Source organism: Rhinolophus sinicus, linkage group LG07 (assembly GCF_036562045.2).
Source record: "Rhinolophus sinicus isolate RSC01 linkage group LG07, ASM3656204v1, whole genome shotgun sequence".
NCBI classification, from domain to species: domain Eukaryota; kingdom Metazoa; phylum Chordata; class Mammalia; order Chiroptera; family Rhinolophidae; genus Rhinolophus; species Rhinolophus sinicus.
Genome location: NC_133757.1, coordinates 29,787,694 through 29,806,720, shown reverse-complemented (window position 1 = coordinate 29,806,720; position 19,027 = coordinate 29,787,694). Strand labels below are relative to the sequence as shown.

General features: G+C 34.2%; 1 protein-coding gene across 2 annotated transcripts in view; it reads left to right on the top strand.

Moving 5' to 3' along the window:
• The window catches only part of TNKS2 (tankyrase 2), a 55,277-nt gene that overhangs the window by 21,324 nt on the left and 14,926 nt on the right, over positions 1 to 19,027 (top strand). The window contains exons 9-21 of one of the 2 annotated variants that reach the window (XM_019739258.2): positions 775 to 896; positions 3,217 to 3,308; positions 3,396 to 3,474; positions 6,209 to 6,380; positions 8,451 to 8,530; positions 9,838 to 9,983; positions 10,555 to 10,720; positions 11,250 to 11,469; positions 13,842 to 13,951; positions 14,632 to 14,820; positions 16,495 to 16,747; positions 17,633 to 17,715; positions 18,800 to 18,920. In XM_019739258.2, the coding sequence (XP_019594817.2) occupies positions 775 to 896; positions 3,217 to 3,308; positions 3,396 to 3,474; positions 6,209 to 6,380; positions 8,451 to 8,530; positions 9,838 to 9,983; positions 10,555 to 10,720; positions 11,250 to 11,469; positions 13,842 to 13,951; positions 14,632 to 14,820; positions 16,495 to 16,747; positions 17,633 to 17,715; positions 18,800 to 18,920 (1,833 nt within the window). The remainder of the gene's footprint in view (positions 1 to 774; positions 897 to 3,216; positions 3,309 to 3,395; positions 3,475 to 6,208; positions 6,381 to 8,450; positions 8,531 to 9,837; positions 9,984 to 10,554; positions 10,721 to 11,249; positions 11,470 to 13,841; positions 13,952 to 14,631; positions 14,821 to 16,494; positions 16,748 to 17,632; positions 17,716 to 18,799; positions 18,921 to 19,027) is intronic. The other variant, XM_019739266.2, reaches the window with a different exon arrangement.

The window sequence follows — 19,027 nt, the reverse complement described above, 5'->3', positions numbered from 1 at the left end:
TATATGTATTAGTCTTATAGTTGGTATGCTTTTGGGAAAAAAACTGGGGTTTTGTTTCTATCTTTGATGTGACTTTCTAGTTTTAATCTGCCATGAAGTTAGTGTTATTTGTAGGATTGCCATTTTATAAACATAGTCCCCAGATTTACCATTTAATATTCTTCAATATCTGAGCAGTTCTGTGGTTCTCTGTCTACAGCTGAAATAGTTGTAGTAGAAAATTGTCACCTAATTCAGATATAGTATTGCTGTACATAAGTAGGAAACTTGTATTATTCTGGATTTACAAAGGATATAATGGGTAGTTTCAGAAATCTGATGAATAAAACAGAGGGATCTTGAGAAAATAACCCTCTTTCATTTGTTCATCAGTAGATGCCTCTTGGAAATATCCAGCTTGTCTAGTCCCCAGTTCTTTGATGTGAGAGCAAAGCCATCTGCTATTTCCATGTTAGTACAGGGACTATGATCGCTTTTTATTTTATTTTTTCACTGAGAAAAGTTCTATTCTTTTTGATAATTCTCAGAACTCTCTGGTCTGGGACTATTTTGCCCTACCACAGATACCTCCAAATCAAAGTAGTCCTTGAGTTGGCCGTATGCTAAATCATATATATAGTTGGGGATGGATTGGGTCATAACTGAGAGGAACTAGAATACCACTGTCTCCCTTTTCAGGGGTTATGTTTGGTGTAAGCGTCTTTTACTAAGTTCATGTAAATCCCATCGATTTGATAATTCTCATGCAGATTTAAATGCTTTTTCTTTATCTAGATGAATTTAAAGGCCACTCTTTGCTGCAAGCTGCACGGGAAGCTGATGTTACACGAATCAAAAAACATCTCTCTCTGGAAATGGTGAATTTTAAGCATCCTCAAACGCATGAAACAGCATTGGTAATGTTTCAGATTTAAGTTTTTAAAATATAGTAACCAGAAACATTCCAAACTAATGATAATGTCCTGCTTCTGATGATGATACAGGATAATTGTCATAATGTCCTACTTTTAGTAATTTGTTTTAAAAATCTATGCTTTTTAAAGATTAATGCCTGCACATAGTATATAAAGAAAAAATTTCAAACAATACAGAAAAATAGACAACCTCACTCCCCAAAAGGCAGTGCTAGTATTCATTTGAGTATCCTTCCAGAAAAAATTTTATTTATATACTGGCATATATTACGTGGAATTTTTTATTATTATAAATGATACATACTATTTGCTTTTTTAGTATAAACATTATAAATGTTTATGATTGAAAAATTGGAAGCCACTGAAAATAATGAGAAAGAAAATAATTCTGCTGTTGAGATAAAATCACTTGGTTTTCCTTCCAGTATTGTGATCTTTTTCAAAATTAGATCTGAAGTCTGTATATCTCCCCTCTGTACTGTGTGAGTGAAGTGTGTGAGTAGAGGCTACTTCCCTGATAGAGGTAATAACATCTCTGTGGAACTGTAACAAAGTAATTGAGAACCAGGCGGTCCAGAAAAGCAATCAGAAAAGAATGGATAAAGTAAGGAAAAGTGATGGAAGATAGGGAAGGGACTGGTACAATCAGAGGCACCTTAGAAGTAGACGTTTAAGAGGAACAAAGTCCTGCTATATGAATTGCACAATGTACTTCGGATGAGGGAAGATGACCCTGAGTAAATGAATGTGTTTAGGGGCATATTTAACTCATAGTAGCCTTACTTTCCTAATATCTTTTATGGGTAATTTTCTTCCTTATGCCATGATGTAAACTATGTGAAAGGTATGTAGAAACCTAGCTATAAAACATTTTAGACCTTTTTGCTACTTATAAAAAATTTCCAAGTTAAAAAAAAATAACAAAGCTACAAACTAATAAGAAATGCTACTGCAAAATTAAAATCATAACAGCCTTAAGATGGTACAGAGAAATTTGGAAAAACTGACATGGAAAATTTTCTGGTCTGAAGAGCAAATACTACATGTTGTTTTCCCCTAAATACTCCGCTATTAAACAGCGTTTTTTTGTTACCTTAAAACATACTAGGAGTTAAGTATTGGATAGTTGTGGTCAGGGGCAATGTCTTCCATATTTCCAAAGATTACAGGCCCTGTCCTGGGATGGGGCAAAGGAGTAGGGGTGCAATTTGAAATGGATATGATCAAGAATTCTTGGAAATAAGTAGTTTATTTCCATTCTGTGTGCTACATTGCTGTCCTGGGATGGTTACTCATACTAAAGGAGCTATATTCACCAATTAGAAATGGTTTTATTGAGGGCAATGAAATGATTTTGTTGTCAACAACATCAGAGCATGAATCTGTAGCAGTCATGATAATCTGCTAAGCTTTATTATTAACAAGTCAAAACAGAACAAATTTCATGTGTACTGTGTATTTAGATGTGTAGAACTTAGCTTAACAATTACCCAAAACATTTATCCCATGAATTTTCAGGTTTCAATTTTATGTTAACATATATACATGCATTGATTTAGTCATTCACTCATTCAGACATTTGTTGAACACCTGTATGGGTATCATCCTGGATGTTGAGGATGCAAAGATTTGGGACCTGACCATGACATACTTATTAGGTTTGTAACTAGCAAATCCCTACCTCCTGTCTCCCCTCCCTCTTTGCTACATGATAGGCATAGATTCTGCAGCACCCAATTCAGTGTATCGTTTTCTACCACTGATTTTAGCCAAACGGGTAATCTAAGCTCCTTATTCTGGTGGAGCAACTGTTTGAAAGAGAAATAAACACTACTCATCTTGTCAGCTATTTCATTGGTGCTATTACCAAGCAGATTCCAGATGAGTGCTGTTATTTCATGTAAAGAAACCCCAGCCTTTGGAGTGTTTTGTTAATTAACCTTTAAAAAATATAAATATTTTGCAATATGGGAACAATTTTGAAAGGAGTATTGAGCACATAAATTTAAATTTTTCATCACGTCAGTAGTGGCTTTTTCAAAGATGTAACAACTATAAAGCTTGATCAGAATGTTTAGTAACAGATATCATCTGGTAAATAAGTTTTTCAGGCCCTGCCAGAATTTAGTAATCGTTGCACATTCTATCCAATAGAAACTCTGAGTAGCAAAGTTTAAAAAAAGTTAAAGCCAAAAATAAAACAAAGAAGTGAAATAACTTCTCAATTGGAAATATAAAATGTTCTTAAATAAAAATCAGTCATATATCGTCCTTGATTAATGCTGCAATTTAAATTATCTAGCATTGTGCTGCTGCATCTCCGTACCCCAAAAGAAAGCAAATATGTGAACTGTTGCTAAGAAAAGGAGCAAACATCAATGAAAAGACTAAAGAGTAAGTATACTTTTAATAATCAAAAATTAGTGACATTTTATTTTTTTGAAAATATATTCATTGTTTGGCTGACTTTTTCTCTTTAAGATTCTTGACCCCTCTACACGTGGCATCTGAGAAAGCTCATAATGATGTTGTTGAAGTAGTGGTGAAACATGAAGCGAAGGTATACTTCCTTTTTGGTAATCTTTGGTAATCCAGTGAATTATTTCCTATTTAGCAGATGAAATACCTGACTTCCAAAACCTATTTACTCTCTCATAAGTATTACTTTTTCTCTTCTTAATCTATACTTAAAAATAGTCCTACAGGTACTTTATTTAATATTTTTCTAGAAAGCCTATAGATTTACTCAAAAGTATATTATTCCTATATGTCCTTCCTTCTGTGTATATCCTTCCTTCCTATATATCTATTCCTTCTACCCATACCCCACTGGTCAAGTTATCCTTAAGGTCTTTTCCTAGTCGTATATTCTTCAGGAAAATATCCCTAGCTAGAGATATACTGATTCTGGTCTATCATCTTTTCCAGTCTTTTATCTTCCATTCCTTGATTACTGTGGTAACTTCCTGTTGTTTACCCCAACCACAGACTTTTTTACACTCTGTTATTTCTGTGACTAAGCCAGAAAACTTAGAACAGGAGGAAATAAAGTAAATTATTTGATTAAAAACCTAGCTCCCCATATTGGGAAGTTACTGGGTTTTAGTTGGCATTTGTACACAAAGCATATTAGTCATGGAATAATTATGTTTTCATCGAAGCTAGAAGTTGTCATTTCTTACCCAGGAATTTAAAAAATAATAAGAGATACACACAGCATCCCAGATTGGAAGAGATGACAGTCACCTAATTCAATAGTTTCACAGTTTTTAGCCATAGATCCTTGCCTTCTTTAAAAAAATCTTCAGTAGAAATCGGTTATATAACAAAGAATGGAACTGCTCTGAGTAAAAGGAGAAGAAATACAGATCCCTTCCCCCAGGTGGCCCCGAGGCTCTTTTCTAAATGTGCTTTGCATAATAGTTTTCTGATCTGTCCTTCCTTACATTTCCACTGAAGGAACCACTTAGAATTCTATAATTTCTTTTTCTGTTGCCTCTCAGTGTCTTGATTTCTCTTTGTTTTGGGGGAATTCTTAATAATGTATAATCTCAATCTTTCCTATTGTAAATTATTGAATAAAATAAAGTTATTTCTGCTTAACTGCTTGGCATACTCATTTGTCTGTTCTATAACTTTTCACTGATTACTTTTTTCATACATGTGATGAATTATTAGAAGACTCGGGGTGCGTATTAAATTTGAGTTGTGAAACTCGATGAAATATTCTTAAGGAGGGTGACCATCTATCCAGGTTTGTCCAAAACAGGGATTTCCAGAAACACAGGACTTTAGTGATAATACTGGGGAAGTCCCAGGCAAACCAGGACAAGTTGGTCACCCTAATCTTAAACAGAGTGGTACCCAAATAAAGTTTTCAAGTGGTTATGTTTAATATTTCAGTAAGTTTTGGTATGTGAGTAAAAAGATTGATGTGAATAAAATGCCCTGAGCATTTTAAATGGCTTTTTCGGGTTCCATAAGCCTGGAGATTAGCTATTTATAGTCTAGTTTTGGACTCATTGAGAAAGTCTTTAACTATATCCCCATTTATTCTCCAATTCCATGAATATGAATTGGACAGTGTCTCAAAACACACCAGTGGCCTCAGGATTGTTTGCTGAGGAACTTAATTTCTCAGTTATGTTTTGAAGAATTATTTCCCTGGTAGGGAGAAGTGGGGATGGGGATGAGATCGGGGTGCTACAGGTAATTTTTATTATTAACACTTTCAAAAATAGAACCAAGTTGAAAGAATTTTGTAGAGAATAATTATATACCCATCACCTAGATTCTGTTACTAACATTTTACTGTTATTGTTTTATTACATATTATCACTTTCCCCCTCTTATCAGTATAACCCCCTTTTTTTTTTTTTACACATTTTAAAGTAATTTGCAAATGACTTTGAATTTTTCCCTCCCTAAATACTTCCACGTAGGCCTCATCTAGAGGTCAGTATTCATTTAAAGATTTTTTGGGATATAAAATTTACATACAATGAAATCTAGAAATCTTAAATGTACATTTACTGAATTTTGACTAATGCATACACCCACGTAAACCAAAACTCACCAAGATACAGAATGGTATCTTGTGGCAGAGACAGGGCCCCATCCAAGGTACTCTCCACCCCTAAAGGCAATAACTGTTTTGATGTTTTTCTACATAGATTAGATTTGCCTGTTCTAGGCCTTCATGTCTGAAATCATAGGATATATACTCCTTTGTAAGGCTTTTTCCTCGATATAATGTTTTGGAGATTCATTCACATATCCATAGTTTGTTCCTTTTTATTGCTCAGAAGTATTCCATTGTATGAATACACCATAATGTTTATCCCTACAGATGATTTTACATAATAAAAAAGAAGATTCAGCTAGTAGAAATACATGTTTGTAATTTAGTCTCTGGCTTTGTTATTGATTATTGTCTATCTTGGGGTTAGTCTCCACATTTCTGGACCTCAGAGATCCATAAAAATACATGGATTAGACTTTCTTAGGCAATGGCTAACTCTAAAAGCTGAATCTAATAACTTTAATGTCAAACACAGCTGTTACTCAACATCTCACGCTTTTAACCCAAAACTGAGTCTTCCTTCTGATGTCAGCCTTCATGAATTGGTGAATTTATTCCCTAGATTTGAGCATAAATACTTGCTTTAGCACTGGATTATAGGCTTCATAAGATAATAATTGAGAATTTTAGATTAGTAGCAATGTTAAATACATGATTGGATGGTTTTAAATTTTACGTTGAAGCTAATTTAAGCTTTTTCTGCATTGTTCAGGTGAATGCTCTGGATAATCTTGGTCAGACTTCTCTGCACAGAGCTGCACACTGTGGTCATCTGCAGACCTGCCGCCTCCTCCTGAGCTACGGGTGTGATCCTAACATCATATCTCTTCAGGGCTTCACTGCCTTACAGATGGGAAATGAAAACGTGCAACAGCTTCTTCAAGGTATTAAATGCTTCCGTGAAATTAACTTTTTTAATTAACCTTTAAATTTTTCCCCATATCATGTAGGATTTGGTAGTAAAAAGAAAATTTTTTTAGAATTTTTGGCTGTCATTTCTTCCTAATTCATTATACTCAATGCCCAGATGTCATTAAATCTTAATTATGATTTTATTCTGTAGTATTTTATGTTCAATTTCTGAATAAATAAATGACTCTTAAGTTTTTATTTAGAAAGCTTTTAGGAGTAAGATACAATAGCTGTTTCTTTTTAAAGAAGGGAAACTTTAAAAGGTAGATGTCTCTTAGTAGAACAATCATAGAGAGAAAAACTACTCTAAAGACTGGCCCTACTACTTCTTCACTCTTTTTATTTTTTTATTTTTTTATATATAAGGTAGATTTTTGTACAGTTAACTATTTGACTTATTAAAACATATTTAGTGAATTCACTCACATTCATTACACTTAAAAATATTCAGATATAATATCTACATACAATCTAAATAGCTACACATAGGTTAAACATTTCAGCCTAGAAATCTGGTCCCCTGATTTTAAAATGTCTTTGCCTGCGTCTCTGCATTTTACTGAAAGTTAATGGAGTGTCTTCGACATTTCAAAACTCAAATGAGAAGGAATGTAACAGATCAAGTCTTTTGTACCTTTAACAGTCACCCTTGATCAAGATCCTTATACCTGTCGTCTAGAAACCACCTTTTGAGAAAAACACTGCTTGAATAGATGAAGGCAGGTTGATAAAAACCTCCTGGAAACTGACAAAACTGTGAACTAACTACAGGACTGCTTTCAAGATGACCTTTCAAGTATTCCCATGATATACTTCCCCATATACCATGCATTTGTTTCAGTGTAGGTTTTGGCGGTATGGCACTTGTCCTGTTTGGTCATCTAGTGAGGGACATTTACAGTCTTGATAGTTTTATGCTAAGTGCTATTACTTAACCTTTTCAGCTACTTTCTTAGAATAAATTATCAAAGTACAATTTCCAGGTCAAAGGATAATATGTAATTGTCAAATCACCTTCTAGAAAGGTTGTTATGTACCATTTTACACTCTACTACTAACCATGTATGGTAGGACCTGTTTGTCTTGTCAGCACCAGGTATTATTATTCTTAATCTTTTCCTTGGGTGAATTTGTGTATATGTGTGAATTACAGAAGTCCTGGATGCTTTTTTAATGCAAATTATAGAAACTCTGTCATATCGCTCCCCCATTTCCTTTTTGCCCACTAATGAATGAATGAAAAAAGTGTCATTATTTTGCATTTCTAAGATGTATGTTGCAATATTTTTTCCGTTCTTTTTCTTTGCCTTATAACTTTTTAATGCTTTGTTTATTGCCTGGCAGATATTTTTCCAAAGCAATTTTGGTTCTGCTTTTGATATACTACTCTAAGATACTTTTCTACTGCAAGATAAAAAATAATATTCACCTATATTTTCTTCTATATATTTAAGGTGTAATCTTTATACTTGAGTCTTTAATCTGTCTGGTGTTTATTTTGTTCTAAGATACAAGGTACACGTTCTCTTCTTTTTCTATGAAATTTATATGAGCTATGAAACAGAATTTCAGACCTGAAAATGAAAATGACTTCAAATATCTTCTAGTCCAGCTTCTCTCTTTTTAGAATTAGAAAAATCTGAGTCCCGGAAAGTTCAAACGATTTGTCCTAGTCAGCTAGTTAAGGACTAATTAGGTCTCTGGCCATTGCTTTCCTAATTTAATATTTTTCCACCATTCAACAGGCTTGGTTTTAAAACAGGCCATCTTTCATTATTTTATGTTCCTTTACATTACTTAAACCACATTTTATGATTATTCATATTTACATACATTTTGCTTGTGTGTGTGTGTGTGTGTGTGTGTGTTTCAAAAAAAAGTTTTAAGGAAGTCTTACTGTTTTCCTCTACTACCATAGGGATGTCCTACATAATCTACCAAACTATAAAAGAACTCTACTTCCAGATAAGATGCCTCCCTTAAAAAAAGGCTTGGTTCCACCTTCTAAGTAGGAGTTAATCACTCTTTTTCTCTTTTTTTAGAGGGTATCCCATTAGGTAATTCAGAGGCAGACAGACAATTGCTGGAAGCTGCAAAGGCTGGAGATGTAGAAACTGTAAAAGTAAGATATGCTCTTAGGTTTTTTGTTAACTTTGAGTTTTTATTTTGACAGTGTTTAATGAAAATGTACTGTTATAATGAAGAGCCTAGTTATTTATACGTACATTGTTTTAAAAGGTAAATGATGCTAATCAAGTTTTCTACAAATACGGATCGTTGACTAATAAAAGAAACTTATTAGTTTCACATACATTTCTTTAAATGCAGCACAGTCACATTTAAATAACCTCATGTTTATGGAAATGAATTTTGTTTAAAGAACCTATACATTATCACTTTAAAAGAATAAGGTTTATCAAATTATTGTCCATTCTTGTTTACATAGATATAACCCATTGAGGTTAAACCCACTGGTAGTTGGATCCTTTGGTTTATTAAAGGGCTTAGGTTATTCCTGCTTTTAGGGTAGGACAATAAAGAGCAAGGGTTTTTACTAATGTTGATATTCTTTCAACTTTTTGTGCACCATGATTTATCATCTGTGTTGCTTTTCTTCCTCAGACATTTATACTTTTCATGCAAACTACTCTTGAGTATTTTGAGTGTTACTGTTATAGTCTTTCTCAGCAAGACTTCCTCATCTAAACCAAAGCGCACAAAAAATTATTCGATTGACTATTTTCTTAATTCTCCAAAGGGCGGTATATAAGCAATAGCATTCTGTTAGTTAATTCATTCCATATAGTGCAATATAATTCTCTTAATGCAGTTCCTTGACTACTGTCATCACTATCATTTCTAGAAACTTGTTAGAAATGCACATTCTCAGGACCCACCCCAGACACGCTGAATTAGAAAATCTGGAGGAGAGACCCAATTCACAGGAAAATTTGAGAACCACTGGTTTCAAGCATTACTTCTCAAACTTTAATGTGCTTACAGATCACCTCTGGATTTTGTTAAAATGCAGATTCTGGTTCAGTAGATGGTGGTCTGACATTCTTAGTTTCCAACAAGCGTCAGTTCGTGCTGATGCTCCTATGATGCCGTGTACCTCTACACATATTTGCCAAAAATGGAACTTAAAATTGCTGATAATTGATACTTAGATCACCTTTCTGTAAATAGGAGTCATGGCAATGATAAAATTTACTTAGTACCAGCTTTAGCAAAACATGATACAGGCGTAGATGAGAGGGATTCCCAATAAATGACAAGATGAGATAAGAAAAAGGAGTAGATAGTTGCTGAGGATGCTGATTTGATGAGACAAGAAAGTAAGTCAGACATTTGAAATTTCTACTAAATGAATGAAAACAAGAAGCCAGAACATGTAGCATCATGTGTATACTGTGTTCCTTCCTATAGAAGTTGTGTACTGTTCAGAGTGTCAACTGCAGAGACATCGAAGGACGTCAGTCTACACCACTCCATTTTGCAGCTGGCTATAATAGGGTGTCTGTGGTGGAGTATCTGCTGCAACACGGAGCTGATGTGCATGCTAAAGACAAAGGGCAAGTACCATCTGTTGCCATGGCCTCTCTTTCCTTTATGTGACCTTTCTAAGAAAATCTGAAAATATTTTTATGATAGTTGGTAGCTCTTTTATTTTAAGGAAGTCTTACAACATTGGCTTAAATATAGCTTCTTAATTTCAGTTAAGATTTTATGATGGTTAGCATTTATATACAGACTTATTTGCATAATGCCCTGTAACATTATAATGGGCAAGGAGATTACGACATTAGTGTGATACTGATTTTGAATATAGTAAAATTTTCAATTTGCATTGAGGATATTTGAATTCTTCCAGTTTATTGTAAAATGATTTTTCTTTAAAAATACACAATTCTCAATTATAAATATTGAGTATATAGATGTTTATTATATTCTCTGCAATTTTAAATGTTTCCTCCCTAGCCCCCCCAAAAATAATTCTATTTATGCTTTCACTAAATACTTAGGTTCTATAAAATACAATCAGTACAATCCCTTGAGCAGTTCAAGAAACTTATCAGCCATATGTAATTATTTAAATTAAAACATATCTTTGTGTTGCATTGCTCACTTAGCTTTTCATTTCAGAGGCCTTGTACCTTTGCATAATGCATGTTCTTATGGACATTATGAAGTTGCAGAACTTCTTGTTAAGCATGGCGCAGTAGTTAATGTAGCTGACTTATGGAAATTTACACCTTTACATGAAGCTGCAGCAAAAGGAAAATATGAAATTTGCAAACTTCTGCTCCAGGTATATTTAAGTACTTACTATGGACAGTGTATTACATAGAATGTGTTTGATATTTCTAATAACTCTAACATAAACTAGTAAGGGGATAGAAAGAAAAGTTACGTAATTATCTACCTCAATTTCAGAATAAATGTTGTGAACAGTATTTTAATCTGTATGTTTACCAAACACAGATTTGTTATTGTATAAAGTCAGCTATCATCATGTAACAATTCTCTGATTATCTTAATTTTTCTTATTTAGTACTTTAACTTCAAAATAGTTGATGGATTAATGAAATACCTTATTTTTTAATTTAGTTTAATATTTTGACTATATTATTATAGAAGCCCAATAATATTTAACTGTCTCTATATTCTTTTTATAATTTTTCTGTGTATTAAATTGAACATTAATAAGAATCATGTTAACCTTTAAGGTAATCGCAGTATAAAATGGTTTTCTTTGGCATAGTTACATTGACTCTTTTCTCATTGGCCAAAGGCAGACTTAAGGCAATTCATCTCTTTCTCTTTTTTCACATGCCCAGCATGGTGCAGATCCTACAAAGAAAAACAGGGATGGAAATACTCCTTTGGATCTTGTTAAAGATGGAGATACAGATATCCAAGATCTACTTAGGGGAGATGCAGCTTTATTAGATGCTGCCAAGAAGGGTTGTTTAGCCAGAGTAAAGAAGTTGTCTTCTCCTGATAATGTAAATTGCCGTGATACCCAAGGCCGACATTCAACACCTTTACATTTAGCAGGTAAGTGAGGTTTCACAGACTTAGGCTGGCAACACCTAAGATACATTTAACCTGAGTAAAATATTTCCTGAAAGTAAACTTAGAAGAGTCAATTCAAGTTCCTTTTAATACCACCATTATACTCTAGTGTATTTGTACAGGACAACTGTTCTTCATGTTCACTTTAGTACTAGTATGTTACATTCAGTAAGAACAATTGAAAGAGGCTCTGCCAGTCACCATGTACTTTGGAACCTTTACTTCAGGTCATCATATTGTTTGAGTTATCTTTGATGAGTGAGTTTTGGCTACAGAAACTTCAAAAGTATTCCTGCGTGAGCCAGCCTTCCTCATGAGAAGCTAAAGCTTTCTCTTCTAATGATAGCTGTTAAGCACAAGAAGGAAAAATATCTTAAAAGACTTTTCAGTAGTTACATAAACCTCTTGCCAGTTATTTGTCGTATTAGTTTTCTAGGCCTGCCTTAACAAAATACTACAGATTGTATGGCTTAAACAACGAAAACTTACTTTCTCACAGTTCTGGAGTTCAAGGTGTTGGCAGGATCAGTTTTTCCTGAGGCCTCTGTCCTTAGCTTCCAGGTAGCCACCTTCTCACTGTATCCTCACATGGCCTTTCCTTTGTTATGAACACACACATGCCTGGGGTGTCTCTCTCTGCATGTCCTAATCTCTTCTAAGGACACCAGTCAGATTGGATTAGGGCCTGTGGCCTCATTTTAATTACATTACCTCTTTAGAGGCCCAGTCTACAAATACAGTGACATTCTAAGGTACTGGTGGTTAAGGCTTCACCATATTGACACAGTGCACCTTTGTTTTTAGTGCAGGTATATAGCATTGTGGTTTTTACAGCTTTTACAGCTGCATTGAAGAAGCTAGAAAATGGGCCATTAAAGTCACTGAGTTACAGCTAGTACTTCAGTGGATTTGCGTCATAGGCATATTTGATTCATACAAGTTTATCTAAACACATGGTTTAAAAAGAGAAAAATGTAATGCAGGTGTTTCTGCCATTTTGTGTGATATCAGAAATGAAAATCTTCTCTGAGTTTCTTTCAGTCTCACAGGCTGGTAACTGTGTTCCTAGTGTATAAGGGATATTTTGGTTATATGAGATTTTTTTACCTTTAAATTCTCACCCCATGTAAGTTGGGACCCCACTGTCCAAGGAAAAGAATTACTCCATCTGTGTGTCTTTTAGAGAATTTTGGAAGTGATAAGCCACAAATGCTAATAACGTGGTGATAAAAAGCTTTTTTACTTCCACTGGCAATCAGGAGTTTCTGTGTAGTTCATGCAAGACAAGATGTGACTTGGCCTCTGATTTGAACTGTGCTGTGCATATTTATTTATATTAGCTTTTTATGGTAGCTTATCTAGAACATTTAACATTGCTATTTAAGTCTGTGTTATCTTTGTAAGTGGCAAATACATTGTAGACACAAAATATTTCTGACCTTTTGGGCAGTGGTATACCTTGAGACCTGGAAGGACTTTTGGATTCACTGTAATACTTAGTTTATGATAGTTGAGTGGTTTTGTTTTTCTTTACTTGATCTTACTTTAATTTTTTTCTTTAGATCTTTAAGCAAAAGAATAAAAACTACAGTAAAAATAAATGTAAATAAAATATTATGAACTGTTTTAAAGTTTCAAGTGATACCTGGTTTTATGTCGGCAAAGTTAGCTCCAGATTTACTTTCAGTCTATGAATATGTGTCACATAAAAAATACTTTACCATAAGCATATGTACTAAGAGAGCTGACAGTTCCCAGGGTGACAGCAGAGAGCTTATGGCATATTTATAAAATACTAAGTTTTACTTCATAGCTTTAGCAACACTTAACAGGTTCTGCTGCCAGACTTGTAGAGATGTGTACCCCTAAGTTCTCTCTAGCAAAAAGCATGTCCTTGTGGCCGTCTGGGGAAATGGGGTCCTGAGACCCATGCTGGGTGCTGTCTCCTGCTCTGCCAGCCACTTGTGTTCCTAACTTGGCTTTTGTATGATTGGATGCCTTTTACTTGTAGCCCTTGAGACCATGTACCAGAGCTGAGTTCAAGAAGTTGTATATAACAACCATAAAGGCAGGGAGTTTGGTAAGAAGGTTTCAAAAGGAAAGATACAAGCCAGTCAGTCAGTATAAATTTGAAAGTGTCTAAACGAATGTGTATCATCACTAAAAGCTTCTAACTTGAGGCCAGTGGCCAGTTTTTCCATCAGATAAAATTTTCATAGGCTACAATGGGGAGTTTCATATTTTTATAGTCTCTTTATTTTTATAATAATGCTTATGCTTTATATAGAGAGTTACATATATGTAGCTATTTTTTATATTTTATATAAAGTAATTTTTCTGCTTTCCTAAATCAGCTGGTTATAATAATTTAGAAGTTGCCGAGTATTTGTTACAACATGGAGCTGACGTCAATGCCCAAGACAAAGGGGGACTTATTCCTTTACATAATGCAGCATCTTATGGGGTAAGTTCTTTCATGTTTACCTTTAGAAATCTCTGACATTTTCAAAGTGAAAATCAGTATTACAGTTCAAAGTTTGACTCATTTTATAGAGAAGTAAATATGAGGGCTAAAGAGGTTAAATAACTTCCAAGTTTTAATTCTGAATCCGTTGTGAGCTTGCTGTGTGGTGTGCAGCACATTTTGTCATTCATTTTATTATCTTCCTTAGCACCTCTCTTTTATTTTTACTGAGATGTTGGTGCCCAGGAAACCCACTGGGATTCATCGGAACCTGTAGAGATTCAGATGCATTGTTCCTTACTTTTTACCGCCCTAAATGTTACAACCAATATTGATCATCTTCAGCAGTATAGTTTGAATAATTGAAGTAGGCTGCTGGTTTATAAATTGATGTTCAGCAGCTTTAACATTTGAATAAATGAGAAATTGTTGAAGTCATGTTAGTTTAGTTCCCTTTGCAGAATTCTTCACATTTTCTAGATAGTTTCTCAAGCTATTGAAATGTCTACTGTAATTTTTAATTGCCCATAAATTACAATGTTGAGGAGAAACAATTTTTCTTTTCATTTCCGACTAAGTATAAAAACATGGAAAAATAGGTATATGGCTAGTTTCTCTTTAGAAACTAAAGTGTGATAAAATAAAATTTCAGACTGTAACAGGAGTATTTTCTTTTACAGCATGTAGATGTAGCAGCTTTACTAATAAAGTATAATGCATGTGTCAATGCCACGGACAAATGGGCTTTCACACCTTTGCATGAAGCAGCCCAAAAGGGACGAACACAGCTTTGTGCTTTATTGTTGGCCCATGGAGCTGATCCTACTCTTAAAAATCAGGAAGGACAAACACCTTTAGATTTAGTTTCAGTAAGTGATGGGCTCTTTGAAAAATCTTAATGTTTTTCTCACTTTTTAAAATTCACTTGGTATATATACAATGTCTTCGTGGTGAATGTGGCAAAATCTGGTTTTTAGCCCAATTTAAATGTAGGATTTCTTTGGTATTAATATATAATAAGTAAATAATAGGATTGTCAATCAGTTACTGTGTCCTGAGTACTTTGGGAAATGGGAAAAAGAAGTCCAACTGCTAATGTTATTTGGGAAACAAAATAGGCACAGGCCTTCAGTGGGTGCTGTTAACAGTGCATACAGTGCAAGATAGTACAAGATAATGGGTCTTGATGAAGTCCCCAGCTGGAGCCATTGCCCTCAAGGTGCAGCCATAAAGCCTGCTTCTAGTAGAGCTTCTCTTCCCTTCCATACTCCCTCCTCCAAAATTTCCTATTCTTTATTCCACCAGAATTGTTGAAACAAGCTTATTCTTCCAGTTTATTCTAGAAGTCCTTTTTTCCTTCCTATCCCGAGGAACTTGTGTAGAAGTCTCCATTCTAGCCTCTGCCTCTGCTTTGGCCTCTGTGACACAGGTGCCTCTTTTGCTGCTACTACTGGAGAAATTGACCAGAGCAGTGAAGGGAAAGGTAGAAGAAATCCTTGAGTTAGGAAGAAAGGGAAGTCTCTTCTGCAGACTGCGTTGTACTGAGAAAGATTCAATTGTTCCAGGTTGCATTGAGGAGCTGATGTAGTTCAGCTGCATTGGAGGTTAAATAGATTTTTCTCAGTTTGACAACCCAACCACATCTGCAAGATTTTTTCGGAGAAATGGTTTTCCCATTCCAAACTATCTTGGAAGTGAACTTTTCTAAATCAATCTGCCCATTTGTTATGTTAGTCCATCAGATGTAATTGACAATGAAGCAAAGTGCACTAGAGAACATATATGGGCTTTAGGGTCAAACAGACCTGCCTTAGAATTCCAGCTCTGCCACTTATATATCGTTGCCCAATCTTGCAAGTTGCCTAACCTCTAAGCCTCAGTTACCTCATCTATAAATGGGGATAAAATATGTCTGGTTAATATGAGAATTAAATGAGGTAAAGTCCTTGGCATGGTGTCAGGTACATAAAAAGGACCCAATAAATGGTGCTAATATCATTTTAAATTTTTATATACAAACTATGTGTGCAGTAGGAGTCCTCAGACTTGAGGGAAGAAAAAGCTGAGGATTGGAATAGGAGGTTTAAATGATTAACCATGAAAACAAGTACTGATTTACTTCTTGCGAAATGTTAATTAGTGTCTTAACTGAGCATTAGGAAAGAATGGTATATGTCACTAATTAAGTTTATGTACCAGTAAATTTGGGGATTTTTTTTCCATTCTAGCAAATTTGATTAAAATAATTATCTTTGTTACCCCCCAAAATTATGATTTTATTTTCATGCTTTGCCATATTTAACAGTTTTATTTTGATTCTGTGTGTCGTGGAAGAGATTTTCTGAATTATGTTTTATATTTAAGAAGTTGAGCTAAATATCACTTAGTTGCTTCACTTTTTAAAGTAACCTTTTTTAATAATACACAATTCTAGTGCATATCTGCTGGGTTTTTGTCACATTTTTAAATGCATCCTATTGGGTATAGTAGAATTGTAAAACTTGCTTATCACAGATTTCATCTCTCTCTGACATGTACTCTAGGCAGACGATGTTACTGCTCTCCTAACAGCAGCCATGCCTCCTTCTGCTCTGCCTTCATGTTATAAACCTCAAGTACTCAATGGCATGAGAAGCCCAGGAGCCACTGCAGATGCTCTGTCTTCAGGTCCATCCAGCCCATCAAGCCTTTCTGCAGCCAGCAGTCTTGATAACTTATCTGGAAGCTTTTCTGAACTGTCTTCAGTGGTTAGTTCAAGTGGAACAGAAGGTGCTTCCAGTTTGGAGAAAAAGGAGGGTAAGACATTCTACAAAAACAACTTTCTAACTTGTATTGTAGCCACATATTTGGCATTTGGCATGCTAAGAAGTATTTTTTTAACCTTAAATACAACTGTTAATATCAGATTAATTAATATAGCCTCAAAGTTTTAGACTTTTATTATTTTCCTTACATAATTATTAAAATTCCTAATGAAACTTTCTCCTTCCAAGTTGAGAGATTTGATGCGACTAACCTACTCTTCAGTTGTAAATGTGCTTTTGGAAAGATTTAGAAGTCCTTTTGGTTAAGTAGTTATGCCTTTATTTATCTCTTCCAGTGTATTATTATAGACTTGTGAAATACTTTTTACACCATGTCAAAATACCCAATTTTGAAGATCGTCCTTTAAAAAGGAGAGGAAAAGACACACACATACCTGCATCCTCTATAAAGCCATTCTCTTTTTACTTTTTATCTGTCAAAATTTATCTCACCCTATGTGACTTTGTGGAACTTGTTTTCATAAACTTTTTTGTGAAGTAGCTTACAGCCTCAAAGATAGGGAAACTTTCTTTTTTTTAGTGGAGATAAAATTGACATATAATGTTAGTTTCAGCTGTATGAAAACTTATTATAAAAATACAGTTAAAAATAATTTTTTTTTTAATGAAAAGATTTTTTTTTAAAACCTGAGAGTGCCCCGTTGGTTAATTGCTTCTTCTAATGATGATGTTTTATAGCTTTCTCTTTGCAATTTTTGATGTTATGTTCAGTATTATATCCCGAGTAGTTACTAATATTTTGCTTCATTTTTACTTTCTTCATGTATATAGTAATAGCACAAAACTTCATTGTTATAATGTTGATATATCATTATTCTGATGTGAAACATTGTTCTGAATTTTTTTTATTTTCCAGTTCCAGGGGTAGATTTCAGCATAACTCAGTTTGTAAGGAATCTTGGGCTCGAGCACCTAATGGATATATTTGAGAGAGAACAGGTGAGTAGATGAATTGTTTTTCCTTGGTTTGGTGTTTTAGGAAACCTCAAGGAAGAGGTGGGACATATTTGAAATGCTCTGAACCATTCAACCTGTTTTGAGAGTGAGGGTTTTTTAAGAAACTGAAAATCACTTACTCTTCTAATTTGGCTTGATCTTGGAATTTCTATTTAGTTTATTAGCATGTAAAAATTGACTATTGGGTAGTAATAGTAAAATAGCTTTCATGAAAGGAAAGTTTACTTATTCAACGCTTAAAATAAGTTATCTTTAAGCCATGTTTGCTTAGTTCTGTTGTGTCAATCACTACCCACTTTAAGCTGACACTTTGCTAGCCTCTATAGAAAGGTATGTAGATATGCAAACTATATATCTGGACTTTTCTAGAACAGTCCCAATTTACAGTATTCTTTTAGAATATAATTACTGAATTTTTGGTTCAGAACATATACTTACTATAGATTTGTACCCTAAGGAACTTTCGAGCTAGTTATGGAGCTATAGCAAGAACATATGAAGAGTTAAGTTTTGGGCATACATTTTAGAAATTCCAATAAAGAGACAGTTATTGCGAGCTGTACTGTTTAGGGAAAGTTTCATGGACTATGTGTGAATAAAACAGGATTTTAAAGAATGTCTTGTTTCACCAAGTGGGAATATACATTTGAGAAAAAGGGGTTAGTCTGAACAATGATGCAAAAGTACAAGTTAGCATAGCCTGGAGAAATCATTGAAGGTATTGTATAAATAGGTTGGATGTAGAGGGATGGTGGAAAAGATAAATGTACCTGAATATGGTTTATTTGAAAGTGCATTATTGTATGGCAATTTAGTTCTCAGGTTCTTATGCTAAATGAAAATAATGATATTTTTTGGCCACTTACGGCTCAACTTTCTGTTTAACTAGATTAGCTAATTACCGACAACTTTTCAATTTCAGTTTAACAACTGTTTTATTTTCATCCCTAAGCTATTCTAAAGAATTTGAAGTAAATGTATAAATCTAATACATTGTGAGATCACCAATATATGAATGTCCACCAGATGAGTAAGTCTTCTAAACAGTTTTATCCTCTTTTGTAAGATCACTTTGGATGTATTAGTTGAGATGGGACACAAGGAACTGAAGGAGATTGGAATCAATGCTTATGGACATAGACACAAACTAATTAAAGGAGTTGAGAGACTTATCTCTGGACAACAAGGTATTTCATTTTAAATCATTACTATCATTAATTTAACAGTTTACATAAAAGCAGCCCTCCACTTACTAAATGATAATGTAAAAATCTGTAAGAGAGAGTCCATTTAG